Source organism: Mesoplodon bidens (genome assembly GCF_964165515.1).
Source record: "Mesoplodon bidens genome assembly, chromosome: 19".
Lineage (NCBI taxonomy): Eukaryota > Metazoa > Chordata > Mammalia > Artiodactyla > Ziphiidae > Mesoplodon > Mesoplodon bidens.
The window spans coordinates 49,392,687-49,412,986 of record NC_138179.1 but is presented as its reverse complement, the minus strand read 5'-3'; the positions used below and the strand labels follow the sequence as shown (position 1 = coordinate 49,412,986).

Genomic DNA, 20,300 nt, shown 5'->3' with positions numbered 1-20,300 from the left:
TTCCTGTAACATCTCATTGGGCAAATATTATTATTCCCTTCTTACAGAAGCAGAAACTGAGGCTCTATGAGCTTAAGGACTCTGCCCAACTTTACATGGTTGGTTCGGTGAAGACGAGACTGATTCTAGAGCTCAGGATACTGACTGCAGTACTAAGGTGAGGATGTGAGGCGAGCTGCATATCTGGTTAAGGAGCAGAGTTAACGAGGCCAAGGCGGCGGAGTCAATCCCTGCAGAGCCACAGAATGCGCCTCTAGCTGTGCCCAACAAGCCCGTCAACGCATGCCAAGGAATCAGAGTTGCCCCCAGAGGTGTTCAAGGTTAAGATTTATAAAAACCAGAGTGCCGAGGACAGGAGGTCCACTCCCAGGGTTCCTCTACCTTATTAATCCGTTGACCTCATCTACAATGTGACGCAGCTTGTAATAAGCATCAGTGGGGGGCAGCTTCAGCTCCAGGATCAGCCGGTCAATCTTGTTGATGCACACGGTGACTGCCAGCCTCTCCTGCACGGCGTGCTTGATCAGCCGCTCTGTGTTCAGCATCACCTGCGAGACACAAGGCTCAGAAGGTGGTGATGAGAGCAAAGAGGGCAGAACAATCCAGAGCAGAGCCAAAAAAGGTACTACTTAAAAATATGAAGAATGTGGAAAAGAGGAAATAGATTGTTGGGGGGAAGCAGAGGGTATCTTGCCCAATGGCAGATTCAGGAATTTTAAGAGGTGACCTTGCAGGATTGAGAAATGAATAAATACACTGATGTTGGGAGCCAGGTTTCTCAGTGCCAGAGGAGGAACCTAGGAAGGCTTGGGAAGAAGCTGTGGTGCTGAAATAGAATTGTGGGTATTAGGATAAACTTATTTTTTTCTTCTCTTCTACTGTGTTAATAGTTTTTAATATGTATGTGTACAAACAGTTACAGATATGTATGGGTGTATATTATCTGTGTTCAGTGGAAAGTCCTAGAAGCAATGTGTCCCTGTAGCAATGAACATACTCTGATCTTTGTTTCTAAGTATCCGTCCTCACTATAAGGAGCCGAAGCTCTATGGAGAAATGGCTGATTCCAGGATTGGGGCAGGGAAAGTATAAGATGAGTCTAGGACATCTTTTTGTGCCTAAAAAAAGACAGGGCACGTCAAAAGGATGAAGGAGCCAGCCTGAAGGAGTTCTCACTAGCCAAATCTGGGATAACTAGAGTATCAAAAGATATAAAGATACTAGTGGATTATAACCCACTGAGTAAAATAAAAATCCGTGTATCCATACGGATAATAAATAAGCAAATGGAGAAGGGAAATCTCTTCCTTACAACAGAATTCCCACCAATAAATATAAAAGAAATAGTAAGAGTTAGAAAACCACCATTTGCGACTATTATATCAATAAGCTAGGAATGACCTATGGATGATAAAACTGGTAAAGTTTGATAAGGAATAACATGTATACATAGACTCAAGGTATCGCCCCACAAATCAGTTATTACAAAGGGGGAAAACAGTAACTTTACATTGGAGAGGCCTGGCACACCCACCTTAACCAAGTGATCAAAGTTAACATCACCAATAATGGGATAAGGTTACATCATGGGCCTTCTGATGTGAGGGACTAAGAACACAACTGTGCTGATATAGTATTCCTGCCCCAAACAACCTGAACCTAATCATAAGGAAACATTAGACAAACCCTGACTGAGAGACAGTCTACAAAATAAATGGCCTATACACTTCAAAAATGCCCATGTCATAAGAGGCCAAGAAAGGTAAAAGAAGAATTCCAATTAAAAGAGACATGAAAACTAAATGTTATGCATCATCCTGGATTAGGAAAAAAAATTCTATAAAGGACATTATTGGGACAATTAGTGAGACTGACTAAGGTCTACAGAAAACGATCTGTACAACAATATTGTAACAACGTTGAATTCCCAGATTCTGGTAAGTGTATTACGATTATGTAAGTGAATGTCCTTGTTCTTAGGAAATACATTCTGAAATATTTTATTTTCAAATGGTTCAAGGGGAAAACACATAAGTGTGAGTGCATATGTACATGTACAGACACAGAATTACAAATGAGGGTGTTCTCTGTACTACTGCAACTTTTCAGTAAGTTTGAAATTACTCCAAGATGGAGTCGATTTTTAAAAAGGTAACCCTGGGGCTTCCCTGGTGGCGCAGTGGTTGAGAGTCCGCCTGCCAATGCAGGGGACGCGGGTTCGTGCCCCGGTCCGGGAAGATCCCACATGCCGTGGAGCGGCTGGGCCGGTGAGCCATGGCCGCTGGGCCTGCACGTCCGGAGCCTGTGCTCCGCAACGGGAGCGGCCACAGCAGTGAGAGGCCCACGTACCGCAAAAAAAAAAAAAAAAAAAAAGGGAACCCTGGCTCCCTCTGCTGGCTGTCTCACCGATGACAGCATGAAGGAGGTTAGCCAAATTACCTAATCTTTGGGCCTTTTAACTCCAGTCTCTCTTTACCTTAGACAAATTCATTAACATTTAAAACTCTCCTCCCTCCCTTTTATTTACCTTTGTCATTTTTGTGTTTCCGAATGACAATGGGTCCTATCATTTTGAGCTTCACTGCGCAGGCAGTGAGGGACTCACTGAGAACTAATTTTGACTTTCATTTGCTGCCCTAATTTTAGAGCAAAGGTGAGCCTTAATCCCACAGACTCTCACGTTCTCTAATTCCCAGCTCACTCAGAGCTCTGGGCATTGTGTGCGGCAAACAGGACAGGGAGGAGGGGTCCTAAGAGAACTGACGCAGACTCACGCCCTCAGCAGCATCGATGAAAAGGACCACCCCATCTGAGATGCGCAAGCCAGCTGTGACCTCGTCAGAAAAATTCACGTGTCCTGAAAAGCAAATACCAAGTAAGTCGCCACTGGTGTGGTGGCAGGATGAGGCACGATTAACTTGTACGTGGTCTGTGGGGCACTGCAAAGCATGTGAACCCACAAATACCGCCTTCCCTTCTCCCCACAGCTCCCTATAGTGTGCCAAGTTCCACGTTAGAGTCACATCCTTGGATTACGCTTTTATACAGGAGGCCCCCAAACATAAAGGAAGCATTTTATCAAGGAGGGCACAACACATTCAACTTGTACACTAAACCAGTCTAATCAGCAGTGAACAGCGTTCTGCCGGACAGAAGACAATTTGGAAGCAGGAAAGAGGGCAAAGGAGGGCCTGGAGCACGGGAGCTGGTTCCTGGCAAGGTGGTGCTGGTGGGTGCGGGTAGGGGTCAGGGGCTGAGAGGCACGAGGGCATCGGGCATCTGATGGGGCAAAGAAGGCCAATCTGTCAAAACCCAAATTTTCCTATTTAAAAAAAGGGCCCGTGAGCCATGGCCGCTGAGCCTGCGCATCCGGAGCCTGTGCTCCGCAACGGGAGAGGCCACAACAGTGAGAGGCCCGCGTAATGCAAAAAAAAAAAAAAAAAAAAAAAAGGGAACCCTGAGCTGGCCCTTCCCGAAGAGAAAGTCAGCCACAGGGTGAGGTATGCTGCTTCTATGGTAACCTGCATGTCCCCCAGCCATCGATGTGTGCTCCCATAGTCTCCTTCAAAAGACTGAGACTGCCTGAGGCTGGGACCATGTCTAACTCAGCTTTCTTGCCCCAATGTCTAGCATGGGCTGACACAGGCTGATAGAAATAAGTGAATAAGATTCCCCCAAATTTAAATCTTCTATAGCAGAGTCAAGAGAGGAACAAAATAGAAGGCCTGGAGCACACCGCTGGCTAATTAACTAGTTAGAAGCAAAGGAGACAGATAAAAAAAGAAAATTATCTCAATGAAGGCAAGGGAATGTAAAAACAAAGACATAATGCTCTGCCCTGTTCTGGAAGCAAAAGAAACAAACAGGACAGAGTTCTGATGGTAAAAAGTCAAGGAATGTCCTACCTGGAGTGTCCATGATATTGAAGAGGTAGGATTTCCCTTTGGTATCTGGCAAGACTACGGTCACAGGAGTACTCTTGATGCCGACACCCCTCTGAAAGTCGCAGAGAGAAAGAGGGCGAGAGTGATCAAGGTTTCTTCCTATGCAGGAGGGATTCATTCTGCTCTTGGATCTTTCCAGTTGCTAGTAAATTACACTGATGTCTCTCCTTGTAATGGGTATGATTTTTATCTAGGTCTCTAACCAGAATGACCTTAAAGATGAACAATCTTGATGTTAAAAAGCACCGGGGCGGCGGGGGCAGGGGGAGTTGGTTCAAATACAAAAAAGTAAAAATAAAAAAATGAACAAGCTAGCAAAGCAGTATTAAACCTTAATAGAGAATCCAGAGTCCTAAAATCTTATCCTCCTCATACACTGTAAACAAAAATAATTAAGCACAGTACAAGTAAAAAGAAACAATCTGCAGCATTTTAGGTTTTCTTAAAAATATATTATAAAAGCTGTAACAGAAAATAAGTATTAAAACAACTCCAGTCAAACAGATACATAAATAAAAAACAATAGCTAGTATCTGTTGAGTGCTTAACATATGCCAGCACCACTCAGAGTTCCTTTGGTTAATCACAGTGCTTACACTCTTGTGCTTTCCATGTGGTCATTTGAGACAGAAATAAAGAAGAGGGGGAAACAAGGGATTAGAGGGGAGGGACAAAGCTCCAGATGGAAAGGAAGACCAACCAGTAGGAACGGGAAAGACAGAGATGTATGCTCACTCCTTTATACAGAAAGAGAAGCACAAAGACAGACGAACCCCTTCTCCAGGAGAAGCTACTCCCAGAAAGATCAACATATGGATGGAGTCATGTTACAGATTTTAAGGATGATGTCATTTAAAAAATCATGTTTAGCTTCTGCAGAACTTACAGCATAAATGTACACATCACCTCTTAGCATTTGCCCTACTAGGCTAAATTAAATCCAGCCAAGGATAGGAGGGTCCCCCCTTTTACCCTACAGTTTGCCTACCCAGCTCTCTTTCAAGTTATAGATCATAGGATGACCGAGAGAAGCAGGGAGATAAAGAGATGAGGGGTGGAGTGAGGGTGGGGAGGCGTGTGGTATGGACCAAAATGTTACCGTGAAGGTCTTCTACATTCCCTACAAAACTACTACTGCTGGGCCTGCTGTGGACAACAATCAGACTTCCAAAGGCACACTTACCTCTTGCTCTGTGAAGAGGATGTCAGTGTAGCACAGCTTAAAAAAAAAAAAAAAAAAAAAAACAACTGTAATTACCTCCTGAATTCAGACTCCTCTCCTACACAAACCATCAATCACTTTTCCTCACCACCTCCCAGCTCAAGGGTCTCTGCCTCAGGAGGAGAATAGATGGAAGAAAACAGGGTACCCCTACAGAAATTTCAGACAATGAGACCAGCACCCTCCCGGATGGAAAATGCTCCTGGGTGTGTGGTTTTTTGGGGAGTGGGGGAAGTCGCTAAAGACCAGGTATGACTGAAGAGCTAAATTATATCAAATGCACTGAATTTTTCACAGTGGTACAGGGAGACACATCCGGCCTTCATGGGACCCTGAAGGTCAGAACAGTCAATCTGGCCAAGATTGAACATTTATTGCACTGAGACTTGCAGCCCCACCTGGCCTCATTCACAGGCGCTTAAATTTATCACGAAAACAACAAGGTCCAATTGTATTATATTTATAAAGAGGCTATTAATACTATGACAGGAAAGAATAGGCTATCGAAGTCAGGATATATCAGAACAGAGGAGGGATCCCAAGCACAGAACAGATCATCCAAAAATACTGCACACTAATATTTCTATGTTTCTGAGAAAGTTGAAATTATTTTAAGGCCTATTAATAGAAATTACAATTATAAAGCAGCACATTATATGCATCATTATTTACAGTGAGAGTGGGAAGGTGGAAGAAAGGGGAAGGAGAGAGACACCCACCCCTGTATATTCCGAATGGTTCATCCTAAACCTTCAACAGAATTTCTACTCACATCTTGGTCGTAGCGCTTTCTGATTTCCGGGTGAGTCTGCTCTATTAAACAATCTACAAAACATGTCTGAAAGGGAAGAGAAAGTTGAACATGTCTGAAAAAGAAGAGAAAGTTAAGTTCTGCCAACCACAGAGAAAAATCTACTCTACCCTTCTCCCAGCTCCCACTACACCACATAATTTAGGGATAAAGAGAGGAAGAAGAGAGCAGGGAGGATTATGGGACAGCAAAGAATTAACAAGGAAGCCACAGGATTATTTTCAAATGAAAGATGAAATCTTTCTTAGACAAGCATCCCCCAGGAAATGAAAACTTATAAAATCAGAGTAAGGCTCAATTTCCCCTCTTCTGTCCAGATGTAGACACAAGGCTCAGGCATGCAAGTGGCTTAGCTTTCCATCTGCTGCTCAGGAAAAGCTAGAATTTCACAGCTCAGTTTCACAATAGGCATGGAGGCCCCCCAGAGTGAGGAGGTCCAGCCTTATGGCCTCAGACCCCAACGTGTGGCTCTGAGGGCTGAAAAAACGAGCAGAAATGAAGAGCGACCCTGTTCCAAGTAGCCGAAAGCTCTCTCACCTTGCCATGGTGGAGATGACCACAAAGGGTCACATTTCTGATGAGCTCCGAGTTATCCATCAGATCTGCCAAGAAACTGAAAGGAGAAAGGAAAAGAGCAAAAGGGACTTTGCCACAAGTTTTCAAATGGGGGAGTGGTACAAAGGTGTTTTAGGTATTTTCGGCCAGGAACAACTTTCAGACCAACTGGAGAATGCTCAGAGGCAGAAGTGAGTTTCTACCTCTACACAGTTCTGTCTTTGGTTACGGAACAGACTTATTCATGAGGAGACACGACCTGTGAAATGTCATGGAGATTTCAACAGTAAAATAATGAAATTTGAAAAGCAAGCAAGAAGAAAAAACCAAATACCAGCACACACATCCATGAGTACTGTTCAGTTCAAAACATTCAGGCTAGATGTTATACATTTATACCACTGATACCAAGGGGACTTCAAATCACTTTGGGAGCTTTGCTTCTGAAACTGCCGTTACCGCTGGATAACTAGGCTTTCAAGAAAACCTCATCTCATTAATGATGAGCAGAGGAGTTCCATCCTGATCAAAACCAACCCTGCCCTCCTTGCTTATCATCCGCATTACTTACGGTAAATAGCCTTCAGATGACTTTTGGCTCTTTGAAAAATCACGCCTGATTTCAAAGACTGGAGATTTTTTTTTAAAATCACCACTGAGAACACAAAAGAATGTGACGCAAGTTCTGAAGAAAACTGAAGGGTTGTTTCAAAAATGTGTGAATGGAGGACTTCTTGGTGGCGCAGTGGTTAAGACTCCACACTCTCAATGCAAGGGGCCCAGGTTCGATCCCTGCTCAGGGAACTAGATCCCACATGAGATTCACTTGCCACAACTAAGAAGCCCACCTGCCGCAACTAAGGAGCCCGTGAGCTGCAACTAAGACCCAGTGCGACAAAATAAATAAATATATTTTTTTTAAAAAGTGTGAATGACGGCAGGGGAGCTGACCATGTCAGAAGGGACCTCACTCCTTCGGACATACAAGATGTCAACATGTTTTTTTTTAAAAAGTTTCATTATCTGATAATGGGCCACAAGCTCCTCAATATATGAGCCTTATAAGTGCATTTCATCAATGAAAATATTTTCAAAAACAGTTTTCAGTTTGAAGAGTCTAAATTATTCTACACATATCTACCTACCTGTGCCTCCTTTTCAAAATAAAGAGTTGCTATGTTTCCAAAACACTTAGCAACCATACCGTGTCAAAACAGGCTCTGGTGGCCCCAACACTGACAATTATAATACCCAGTTCTGTCTCAAAGGGTGGCTTCTAATACCCAACTAAAGGTTTGGAAGAAGAGAAAATGGCTGAGATCTGGATGAGAGCCAAGAAGAAAGTTAAGACCGAGCCTAAATATCTCAGCAACGATATAAGCTGAAGGAAAATTTTGGCAAATTGTAGGAAGAGATTTTTGCTTTCACAATAATTCACTGGTGCAGCACCATGGATGGACCTAGAGATTATTATCCTAAGTGAAGGAAGCCAGACAGAGGAAAACAAATATCATACGATATCACTTACATGTGGAATCTAAAAGAAAAAAAAAAGATACAAATGAGCTTATTTACAAAACAGAAATAGGCCCACAGACATAGATAACAAACTGACGGTTACCAAAGAGGAAAGGGGAGGGGAGGAGAGGGATAAATTAGGAGTTGGGGATTAAAATATACACACTACTATCTATAAAACAGATAACCAACAAGGACCTACTGCATAGCACAGGGAACTATACTCAATATTTTGTAATAACATAAGGGAAAAGAATCTGAATCAGTGTGTTGTACAGCGGAAACTAACACAACATTGCAAATCAACTATACCTCAATTTTTAAAAATTAAATAAATAATAAAGAGCTCAGGGCTATGCCCTTTTACCTACCAAAATAAATAAATACATAAATAAAGTTGAAATCTGTCAGACTAGATGTGGCAGCGGGCAGCGACAGAGCTGAACCTGGTCATAGAGAGAAGTCAGCAAAATGACTCAGGCACAAACAGATGCCACTGCTCTCACCACCACCACCCCAAAAATTCACTGGTTACTTCAACCACAAACCACCTCCTACCTCCATGAAGAAACTGAACCTACAATATTCATGCAGAGAGGATGCAAGACCTTATAACTTACTCCATTTCATATACCGTGACAGGTAATGTCTGCTCCATCAGAGTGAATTTCTTGGTTTTCACCGGTTTAATAATGGGTTCTAGGAGGAAAAAAAAAGTAGTGATGTGCAGGTAGGCATAAAGCATAAAAATACAGAGCCCTACTCCACTAGACTGAGCTTTCAGAATGGATGATATATGACATCAATTTATGTTGTTCTCGAGGACCACTCAGGTTGAGAAAGTTCTGGGAACACTGTTTGGCATGAGACACTGAAAGATCTTGAATTGTGGACTGAGGTGTTTGGACTTCATTTTGTGGGAGGAGGGGAGAGGGACTGGATATAGGATGAGGTCAATGTCAGTTCAAAATCTCTCCTTGCATTTATAAAATGCAACTACTTCCCAGAAGATCAATGAAAATTATTAAGGAAGTGGAAAATAAGCATTGTGGGGACTAGTTAAAGAAACTGGTATTATTTGGATGGAAAAACATATCAGGGGCTTCCCTGGTGGCGCAGTGGTTGAGAATCTGCCTGCCAATGCACGGGACACGGGTTCGAGCCCTGGTCTGGGAAGATCCCACATGCCGCGGAGCAACTAGGCCCCGTGAGCCACAATAACTGAGCCTGCGCGTCTGGAGCCTGTGCTCCGCAACAAGAGAGGCCCACGCACAAACGATGAAAAGTGGCCCCCACTTGCCACAACTAGAGAAAGCCCTCGCACAGAAACAAAGACCCAACACAGCCATAAATAAATAAATAAATAAATAAAATTTTTTAAAAATCAGACCAGAGGGAGAACTTAAAAACAGTCTTCAAGAACCCAAACAAATATTAGATAAAGAAAGAAGTAACACTTATTTGCTTGGTAACAAGCTGTTTTGTTGAATATCAAAACAGGGTTAATTGAATCTCAATCCAGAAATACCACCTGAAAGAAAAACTAGTCAGTTCATTCACTGAACTTTCAAGACTGCTGATGGCTATCAAATGAAGTTTTCTAGTTTCGATTTCACCTCTCACAGCCCAGTGCCTCCAGACTCACCTGTGAGAGGCTGGGTGTCCTCCTCCTGAACTATGGTCTCCACTTCAGGACCATACACCTCCTCAGCTGTGGGGTAGTACTTCTTGTCCTCATGCAGCACCACCTCCATCCCAGGGTGGTCTTCATCATGATCTCCCAGCTCGTCGTCGTCGTCATCATCATCAACCTAAAAGCAAAAGACAGAAGGAGGTTGGAAGAGGCATGCACTTTTCCTGCTCAATGACTCACTACACTACACGAGTTAAGAGCAATGACTTCACATGCCTGACAGCTTCTTATTTTGAATTCTGTGCTACAGTCAGTGGCGCAGGTTCTACTCTTGCGTGATCCTTCACAAAGAGAAGACTGTAAGCCATGGGTGTGGACGGCTCTCCTGATTCAAATGGACCCTTTCTTAAATGCAGGCCATTGGTCACAAATGGATCAAGCTTGGAGGCACTTTTCTGGATATTGCCCTATGCCTCACATATTAGGAATCCCATAGGACGGGAGTTCTCTGAGCACTATTCATCTCTGCGTCCTCGGAACACAGCACGGTGCCTGGCACATAGCAGACCATGTTAAATAAATGAACTCTCTCTACGTATTCCTGTCCCTGTTGAATACTTCCAGTAACAACAGTACTCACTCACAAGACAGCCCAGTTCCCTGTTGGAAAGTGAGTCTTCGTAAATCACATCGAAGTCACCTCCTTATAAATTAAAACCCACAGTCACAAGCAACACTGAACAAAGCTATGCCCTCTTCTCCTAAAAAGTCTTTCAAATGATTAAAAGTGGCTACTACATAACCCTTTATGTTCCAAAACACCCTGGTTAATTCATTCGCTCAACAAATATCTACTGAGCACTTACTATGTGCCAGGCACTGTTCTAGGTATTGGTAATATAGCAACGCAAAAAAGAGAGGTGATGGATGACATTTGAGCAAAAATCTGAGGGAAGAGAGAGTAAGTTCTACAAGTAAGTGGGGAAGAGCATTCTAGTTGGCTGAAACGGCAAATGCAAAGGCTCTGAGTCAAGGGTATGCTGGCAACTTTGAGGATCAGCAAGGAAGCCAGTTCAGTAAATAATGGGGAGAACGGTATATGCTGAAATCACATAGGAGGTGATCATGTAGGATCTTCTGGATCATTCTAAGTAATCTAACTTTACTCTATGACAGTGCTTCTCAGCCAAAGACAATTCTGTCTCCCAGGGAACATTTGGCAATGTCTGAAGATGTTTCTGGTTGTCACAGCTGGGTATGTGTGTGGGGGACCTAGTGAGTAGAAGCCAGGGATGCTGCTAAACATCCTATAAAGCACAGGACAGCCCCTGCAACGAAGAATTATCTGGCCCCAAACGTCAGTGGTACTGAGGCTAAGAAGTCCTGTTCTAGCAGTTCTGAGCAGAGGAGTAACATGATCAGGCTTTTGTTTTAAAAGACTCACTCTGGTTCCCATACTGAGATATACTAAAAGGAGAGAGATTAGTTGGAAGGCTACTGCAGTGATACAGGAGAGAGATGGCAGTGATTGTGGCAGTGATTGCGGCTTATACCCAGAGGAGTAGCTGTGAAGGTGGAAGGAGAGGTTGGATTCTGCATATATTTTATAAATAGAGTAAAAAATGTATTCTAGTGAATTCAGAGTAGGAGTGAAAAAAAAGAGACAAGGTTTTTGACCTGAGCAACCGGGGAATGGCCCTGTCTTTACTAGATGAGGAAGACTGTAAGAGGAGGTTGGAGGCAGAGGCAGGGGACAGGGGATGGGGAAGCTCTGTGTTTAGGCCTTAGATATGCTAAGTTTGAGATGCCACATTAGACATCAAGTAGAGATGCCAAGTAGAAAGCTAGACATACAAACCTGAGGTTCAAGAGAAAGGTCCAGGTTGGAGATATAAATTTGAGAGTCCTCAGGGAATAGAAGGGATTTGATATACTGGATAAGACGACCAGGGGAGTGGGTGCAGATAGAAAACAGGTATTAGGAATGGAGCCTTGGGGCCCATTGACAGTTAAGAGGTCAGGGAGATGAGGAGGAACCAGCGGCAAAGACTGAGAAGGACCGGCCAGAGAAGAGAAGGAAAACCAGGGGATTCCCTGGAAGCCAAGGGAAGAGAGTTTTTTTAAGGAGGGAGAGATCAGCTGGGCCAGATGCTGCAGACAGGTCGAGCAGGATGAGCCCTGCGTCTGCGGCAGAGGTCACTGATGACCCTGACAAGAGCAGTCTGTGTGGAATGCGGGAGGCAAAACAACAAAACCTGGATTCAGAGAAAATGGGAGGAGAGGATTTGGAGACAGCAAGTAACAACTCTTTTGTGATGTGCCGCATTGGGAAACAGGGAAATGGGAGGTAACGGAAGGGGGCTATAAGGTCGTGAAAGGACTTTATGATGAAACAACAGCGTATCTGTATGCTGATGGAGATGATCTAGTAGAGAGGGAAAACTAATGACATGGGAGAGAGAGGAGAATTGCTGGGGTGAACATCTTGAGTAAATGAGAAGGGATGATGGAAAAATCAAAAACACTAGTTCAAAAAGACACATGCACCCCCAGGTTCACAGCAGCACTATTTACAACAGCCAAGACATGGAAACAACCCAAGTGCCCATCAACAGATGATGACTGATTTAAGAAGACGTGGTACATGTATACAGTGGAATATTACTCAGCCATAAAAAAGAATGAAATATTGCCATTTGCAGCAACGTTGATGGACCTAGAGAATATCATACTAAGTGAAGCCAGACAAAGACAAATATCATATGATATTACTTATATGTGGAATCTAAAACACAACACAAATGAATCTATATACAAAACAGAAACAGACTCACAGACACAGAAAACACATTTATGGTTACTACTTTATTGCTTTCTTAAAAGAGATGAAAAAAGTATATATTTGTTTTACCTCATCAAGATCTTTGGTCTCTCTGCCCAATTCATCATCATCTTCATCAGAATCAAGCTCTGGTCCAATATAATTCCCAAACTCATCATACAAGTCAGTATCCATGATGCTAAAATTCAAGGAGAAGAGTTAGATGCTGGCAAGGTAATCAAGGCCTCCGCCCTAGCCTGTGGTTGACCATATCCCTCACACAGTCTCCTCTCCAGTTACATCAACCCACTGACTGCTCCTCCAAAGCCCTGTACCTTCCCCTCCTGTCTGTTCCACTCCTGTTTCTGTTTACATATACTTCACCCACTTCTGTTTTCTAATACTAAACAAATTTTAATTTTAAAATAATTAAATACCAGAAAGTTGCGAAAATAGTACACATAACTTTCTTTCTCCTAAATTATTTGCAAATAAGCTGCTGACACAGTGTCTCATCGCCTCCTCATACTTTTGTGCAGCAGCTGGTAAACTATAGCCTGTGGCCACATCTGGCCTGCCAACTGTTTTCATACAGCCCTGAAGGTAAGATGTTTCTTATTATTTTTAAATAGTTGAAAAAAATCAAAAGAATAATATTTCATGACACATGAAAATTAATTATATGAAATTCAAATTTCAGCGTCTATAAAAACAGCTTTATTGGAACACAGCCATGCTCGTTCTTTTATATTGTCTGTGGCTGCTTTCACACTGTAACAGCGGAGCAGAACAGCTGACACTGAGACCATATGGCCCACAAAGTCTAAAATATTTACTATCTAGCCCTTGACAGACAAAGTTTGCCAACCCCTGCTTTTAGTGCATGTGATTCCTACAAACGAGGACATTCTCCTACATAACCACAATACAACCATCAAAATCAGAAAACACTGACATCTTACTACCACCCAGCCCACAGGCCCCCGTTCAAGTTTCACAGACTGTTCCAATAATCTCCTGCACAGAAAAGGAGCCAATCCAGGATTCCATGTTTGCGTTTAGCTGTCATGTCTTTAGTCTCTTTCAATCTGGAACAGTTCCTTGGTCTTTCCTTTGACTTCCATGACTTGACACTTTTGAAGATTATAGGCTAGTGAGTTTGTAGAATGTCCCTTAATTTAAGTTTGCCAATGTTTCCTCATGATTAGATTCAGGTTATGCATTTTTTTGGCAAGAATATCACAGAAGTGATGCTGTGCTCTTTTCGGTGCATCTTCTAACAAGTGGCATATGATTTTAATTTGTCCCATCAGTGGTGATGTTAACTTCACCACTGATTATGGTGGTGCCTACCAGGCCTTTCCATTGTAAAGTTACATGCTTTCTCTTTGTAATTAATAAGTATTTTGTGGGTTGTCTCCACTTCAATTACAGAAATTCTACTCAAGGTAACAGGTCAAATACCCCCTCCTTCAAGCCTTCCTATAGCCTCAATTTCTCACTCTCCTATACTGCTGTAGCCTTTCGTGTCTTTATCAGCATTTAATTCTGTCATGAATGGTAGTTAACTGTACTAATTACCCTCACCAACACCTCTACAGCTTACAGTGATAGGCAACAGACCAGAGTGTGGGTTAATGGTCAGGGCTCTGGAATTGGAAGACCTAGATTTGAATCCCAACTTTGTCACTTAATAACTATGTCATTTCAGGTTATTTCACCTCTCCAAGCTTGTTTCTTTAATTGGAAAATAAAGTGATTAATCCCCATTGCATAAAGGGTTATGAGAATTAAGCAAAATAGTCTGTGTAAACAAGTTATTACAGTTCCAGGCTCAATAAATGTTAGCCAGCATTATTTTTTGGCCATTCTTGAATACAGGAACCCTGCGTTCCTTGTGCCCACCTGCCAATGGCCAAGACAGCGCTTCACCTAAGTAGAAACTGGATAAATGTTAACTGAGCAGAATGTTTAATTTTGAAATACTGATACTTCTTTCATGAGGCTAATCCCGCCACCTCCCTCAATGCCCCTGTTGAGGGCTGACTGTGGATAAAATAGAGAATTAAGAGTTCCAAGCACTAATAATTAAATGTAAATTATTATGGAAACTTTCATATGCACAGAGATTCTGTTTACTTCCAAAGAAGCTACCACATCTGTGCACATTTCATTCTCCCAAGACACCCATGAAATGACTGCAGAAATTTTTACATACGGCTGTCCATGGAACAACCTATCTCATTTCTGCTTCAGGGCCACTGCACTTACTATTCTCTTCCAAAATGCTCTCCCCTTGCGCATGTATATCTTGTTCCTTCATCTCACCCAGGTCTCTACTATATAAAATGTTACCTTCTCTGAGAAGCCTTCCCTTGTCACTCTAAAAAAAGCTCCACCTATACACACATTCTCCAACCCCCACTTCCATTGTTTTATTATTTTTTATTAACATTTATCATTAGCTGACACGTATCTATTCGTGTATTTACTGTCATCCCTCCAACTACAGTTGAAGCAAGGACTGGTTTTTTTCACTTAGAACGGTGCCTGGCACAAAATAGAACCTCAATCAGTATTTGAATGACTAAATGAGTGACTCCAACAAGGCACACAGAAGATAGCTGATTGCCCACAGTTGCAAAAATTAGTCAATTTCGGTACCAAACTTCACCGCAGCTTCCCGCTACAACGCAGGCTCTCCAAGGAATACAGAGTAAGGACGGAGAGAGCTTGGTAGAGAAAGGGTGAAGGCCGCACAGCTGGAACAGGGAGTGAGACAGTGCAAGAACGACCCCTGCCCCGGGAAAGGGTTTTAAAGATGGACGACATTAGGGAACCCCGGAATCGGGGGGGGGGGCTTTCATTCCCTTTCCCGCCTCAATTAACCCATGTGTAAAGTGAAAGTAGAAGATAGCATATAACGTCTCCTCCACATCTGCCATTATTTAATTTCCCATCCCACTGTAGCAACCTTCCCATGCCGTGGACCCGTGTCAACTCACCTCCCGCTGCTCAGCCAAACACTCCGAGTAGGCCGCCAGAGACCGCGCTTCCGTCCAACGCCGCCGCGCCGCCTGCGCCTGCTGTTCGGAAGGACCCCGCAGACGCCGGAGGACAGCCCTTTGCCTGTGGACCAGCTCGGAAGAATGCCGGCCGCGGACACAGGAACCTGCGAGGCGGAGTTGTGGGTCCCCAAACCAAGGCGTGGGTTGCTCCAAAGAAAGCAAGGCCCGAGGAGGCGAGAATCTGATCAGGCGCCTCGGGGCAACCCTGAAGGGGTCCTTCGGGGCGGTCACGTGGGCAGGCTGGTGGAGCAGTTGCTGGGCAACCACAGCTGCTGGGCGTGGTCTACGCCGAGCAGACGGTCTGGCGGTAACTGGGGATCCCCAAAGAAAGGAAACCAGGGCCCTGGCTGCTGGGGTGAAGGTCAGGGGGCAGGAGGATTAGGTGTTCTATTTATTCAGTGGCTGGCAAGGGCTCAGAACTAGACAGGAGCCAGGACACCTGAGTTCAGTTCCTGGCTAACCCAGCCTCCTTCTTGGTCTTCAAGCTTACCCATGTTGGGGTGGAGGGGGAGGGCACGGGGTTGGTTGTAGACCTCAAGCTTCCCTGCCCTAGGGCTGTTGATGATGACTTCACCACGTAATCTAGCTTAGTGCATTAGGAGTCTGATGTTCAAAGGGGTCTCACAGCAAGGAAATGCTAGAGCCAAGACTAGAACCCGTACAGGTGATCTGCGTGTAGAACAGGTCAATCAGCCTCAGATATGCGGAGGCTGCAGAACTACAGTGGCAGCGCTGAAGAGGTTGCCCAAGAACCTAGGAATCTGTGCTCCAGCCCTGGCTGGAAACGGGGATCATTGAGCCCCTTCTTCTGCCACCTCTACTTGATTTCCTGCTCAGTCACTGCGTCTGGTTTGGGTGGAAAGTATCATTCCTCGTTAAAGACATTTAACAATGAGTGGTATTTTATCCCAGGGCTCAAGAGTAGGTTACAATAGTTCTGCTTTTGTGTGAGGGCCTCTATCACAACTCGCTATAGAGTGAGTCCATGTGGAAATGTGAAGGGACTGAATTCTGAAATCCATATGCTTCCTCAGCCAAAGCACCAATACTAAAATATTTTTAGAGGCAGAATAAAAAAGAATGAAAAATTGCCGTTTAAAACAACATGGGGGGCTTCCCTGGTGGCGCAGTGGTTGAGAGTCCGCCTGCCGATGCAGGGGACGCGGATTCGTGCGCTGGTCCGGGAAGATCCCGCATGCCGCGCGGAGCGGCTAGACCCGTGAGCCATGGCCGCTGAGCCTGCGCGTCTGGAGCCTGTGCTCCGCAGAGGGAGAGGCCACAACAGTGAGAGGCCCGCGTACCGCAAAAATAAATAAATAAAATAAAATAAAATAAAATAAAACAACATGGATGGACCTAGAGGGTGTTATGCTAAGGTATTATACAGCATTACAGGGTATTATAAGTCAGACAGAGAAAGACAAATGCTGTATGATTTCACTTATATGTGGAATCTAAAACACAAATGAACAAACAAAACAGAACAAACTGGTGGTTGCCAGAGGGGAAGGGGGTACTGGGGTGGATGAACTAGGTTAAGAAGCACAAACTTCCAGGTATAATATATATGTTATTAGAACGTAATATACAGAATAGGGAATATAGTCAATAGTATTGTAATAAACTTAAATGATGACAGATGGTAACAAGACTTATTGTGGTGATCATCTTGTAATGTATATAAATGTCGAATCACTATGTTGTACACCTGAAGCTAATATAACATTGTATGTCAATTATACTTCAATTAAAAAAATATTTTCAGAAGCAGAGAGCAAAATTAAGAGAAGGCACTAAACTGAAAGTCAAGACTATTTTCAGTGGCAAAAAATCTTAAGCAAGACCTCACTGTGCAGCTCAGCTTCCCTCTGTAAAATAGAGAACTAGATTTTTATAACACCCCCCTCAAGATAAGTGACTAGATATCCAGAGTGCTTTGGAGTCATTTTGTGGGCTGGCAAAGAATCCAGATGCAACCCCCCCATCCCTGATATTCACCCTCTGCTGACATTCATTCCCTTTGCCTTCCCAGGCACAGGCCATGAAAAGGAATGACATCATTGACTTCAAGGCTCTGGAGAAAGAGCTGCAGGCTGCACTAACTGCTGATGAGAAGTACAAACGGGAAAATGCTGCCAAGTTACGGGCCGTGGAACAGAGGGTGGCTTCCTATGAGGAGTTCAGGTCGGCTTACTGCCATTTTTCTCAGGCTCTCCTGTTATGGTTTACTATAGTGGATAAGAGCGTGCACTTGGAGTCAGACAATTCTGGGCTCAATCTTGACCGTACCTTCTGCTACCTGTGTGAGCTTGTGCACGTTATTTAACCTATCTGAGCCTCTGTTCCTCATCTGTAAGAGACAGTAACCACTGTCATGATTAAATGTCATTGCACATAAGATTCTGAGCACAATATCTGGCACATGTAAAGTGCTCAAAAGTTGTCAGCTATTGTTGCTGCTGTTGTTATTATCACTGTCATATTGGCCTGCCAACAGGTTCAGCCGGTATCACGCAAAGTCCAGCCACCTCACACCTACAGGTGGCATTAGGTCCATCCCCTAATCTCTGTCCTTTGCCTGTAGGGGTATTGTCCTTGCATCACATCTGAAGCCACTGGAGCAGAAGGACAAGATAGGAGGAAAGAGGACTGTGCCCTGGAACTGTCACACTATTCAGGGAAGGCCCTCCCAGGATGAAACCACTGAAATCTCCCCGGTAAGTGAGGCCCAGCGGGATTCTCTGCCTTAAACCTCCAACCTTGTTTTCTTATAACATATATGTTTTCCTTATTTCTCATGTAAAGCCAACAGAGGCAGGTTTCTGCCTCCAATCCCAGAAAGAAAAGCAACCAACGGGTGGTGAGGCCTAAACCAACCAGAATAAGTCAGAAAGGCGGGCTCAGCAGGCCCCTGTCAGTCAGTCCTTGGTTCCCGTTCCCAGATCAGATTTGGGTTACGCTACCTCGAGTTATATGGTATAGAGCCTATGAGCCTCTGGCAGTGTTGGGAAGGAGATTCAGCCTGTCATGTCCTTTTTTTTTTTTTTTTTTTTTTTTGCGGTACGCGGGCCTCTCACTGTTGTGGCCTCTCCCGTTGCGGAGCACAGGCTCCGGACGTGCAGGCTCAGCGGCCATGGCTCACGGGCCCAGCCGCTCCGCGGCATGTGGGATCTTCCCGAACCGGGGCACGAACCCGTGTCCCCTGCATCGGCAGGTGGACTCTCAACCACTGCGCCACCAGGGAAGCCCCAGCCTGTCATAGCCTTAATACTCATCTTGAGTTCCTTTCTCTCCTCCAGAGGTTTCCAATTACCCCCTCTCCTGCCCCGCCCAGAGTAAACTCTGACTTAGTCTTGCAGAGAAGGACTATGTCCACATTCATCAGTAGGAAAAGCCTGGTACAACTGAGAGTCTCAGATCACAGCCTGGGTTCCTTGGGACCCTCCCTCCCCATCCCATCCCTTGTTCTCTCATCTGAAAATGAGGCCCACAGGGACCGCAGCCTTGCCAGTGCTCAGAGTGTGATACTAGAGCTCAGATGAAAATCCACAGGCTCCCCTCACTCTCACTGTCACAGAGCAGCTGGAGGAGCTCTGTACTCTCTTTCCTTCCTTTGCAATCCAGGAGAAAACGCTCCTCCAGCCCGAGACCTCGGCTGAGTTCTACCGTGATTGGCGGCGATACTTGCGGAGTGGGCCAGAGCGCTACGAGGCCCTGCTGCAGCTCGGGGGCCCAAAGCTGGGCCGCCTCTTCCAGATGGATGTGGGGTTTGGACTTCTAGGGGAGATGCTGATGGCACTGGCTGATCACGTGAGGCCAGCTGACTGGTGGGTGGTGCTGGGGATCCTGCGCAGCCTGGCCAGCACTGGCCGCTTCACCCTGAACCTGAGCCTGATGAGCCATGCGGAGAGAGAGAGCTGCAGATCCTTGTTTCAGAAGCTGCAGGCCATGGGCACCCCCAGCCTGGAGGGGCGGGGTCTGGGGGAGCAGCCTAGTGGGCTTCAGGAGAAGGAGAGTCTGCAAGAGCTGCTAAGGCTGTACCATGTGGACTGATGGGACCAGTTACCTTCAGAGGCCCCCAGTGGTCACTGGAGGCATTTTTTCATTGTCTCGAGGGCTCTGCAAGACTGTAGTGAGAAGCCCACACCTAAGTCCCTTCTGGTCTTGGAATTTTCACAACAAAAGCAGTAACTGAATTTTCCCTTTTCCTCCAGCCTTTTGGGGGCTCCATATTCTGAACTGTGTAGATCCACCGGATGGTCAAGGGCCCAAGAAGTTGAAAGACTTGTGCTTCCCACCTTTAGAGTCTGCCTGTCTGCTAGCCCATGGCCCTGAGAGATGGGTGAGCACCCAACCAAATACTGGTACCACCAGTTATAGCCTCCACTCAAAAAAAAGAAAAAGCAAAATTGTTAATCTTCCATGATAAATTAATATTGATCTCCATAGCTCTTAACAAGAGTATTTGTAACTGGAAATCAACAGAATGGACATTTAATCAATAAATGATCAAATGCTACCTCATTTGAGGTTCATTACTTTTCTCCGGGGGCTGAGTTCCCTTGCAGGTTGGGCCTGGGAAAGCCCCAAGCCATCAGCTCAGGCCTGGCCAGCCTCCCAGGCATCTTTAGATGGCCAGATGTGCAGGTAGGAGGGTTGCCTTCAACTCCTGGATTAACCAAAGGGAGGACCTTTCCACCAGGCAGGCAGGGCAGGGCCTGGAACAGA

General features: G+C 44.7%; 2 protein-coding genes across 2 annotated transcripts in view; one reads left to right on the top strand and one right to left on the bottom strand.

Moving 5' to 3' along the window:
• EFTUD2 (elongation factor Tu GTP binding domain containing 2) overlaps nt 1-15,615 on the bottom strand; it is a 33,406-nt gene extending 17,791 nt beyond the window's left edge. The window contains exons 1-10 of the mRNA XM_081218561.1: nt 15,510-15,615; nt 12,595-12,703; nt 9,696-9,861; nt 8,671-8,749; nt 6,515-6,590; nt 5,939-6,004; nt 5,128-5,163; nt 3,906-3,996; nt 2,775-2,857; nt 382-548 (exon numbers count right to left, since the gene is read on the bottom strand). Coding sequence (XP_081074687.1) covers nt 382-548; nt 2,775-2,857; nt 3,906-3,996; nt 5,128-5,163; nt 5,939-6,004; nt 6,515-6,590; nt 8,671-8,749; nt 9,696-9,861; nt 12,595-12,699 — 869 coding nt within the window. The 5' untranslated portion in view covers nt 12,700-12,703; nt 15,510-15,615. The remainder of the gene's footprint in view (nt 1-381; nt 549-2,774; nt 2,858-3,905; nt 3,997-5,127; nt 5,164-5,938; nt 6,005-6,514; nt 6,591-8,670; nt 8,750-9,695; nt 9,862-12,594; nt 12,704-15,509) is intronic.
• A 261-nt stretch (nt 15,616-15,876) lies between these two features.
• On the top strand, nt 15,877-20,012 carry DNAAF19 (dynein axonemal assembly factor 19). Its single transcript, XM_081218954.1, has 4 exons — nt 15,877-15,933; nt 17,605-17,756; nt 18,157-18,289; nt 19,197-20,012. The coding sequence occupies exons 2-4, from the start codon at nt 17,614-17,616 to the stop codon at nt 19,623-19,625; spliced, it is 705 nt and encodes a 234-aa protein (XP_081075080.1). The 5' UTR covers nt 15,877-15,933; nt 17,605-17,613; the 3' UTR covers nt 19,626-20,012.
• The last annotated feature ends 288 nt before the right edge of the window (nt 20,013-20,300 follow it).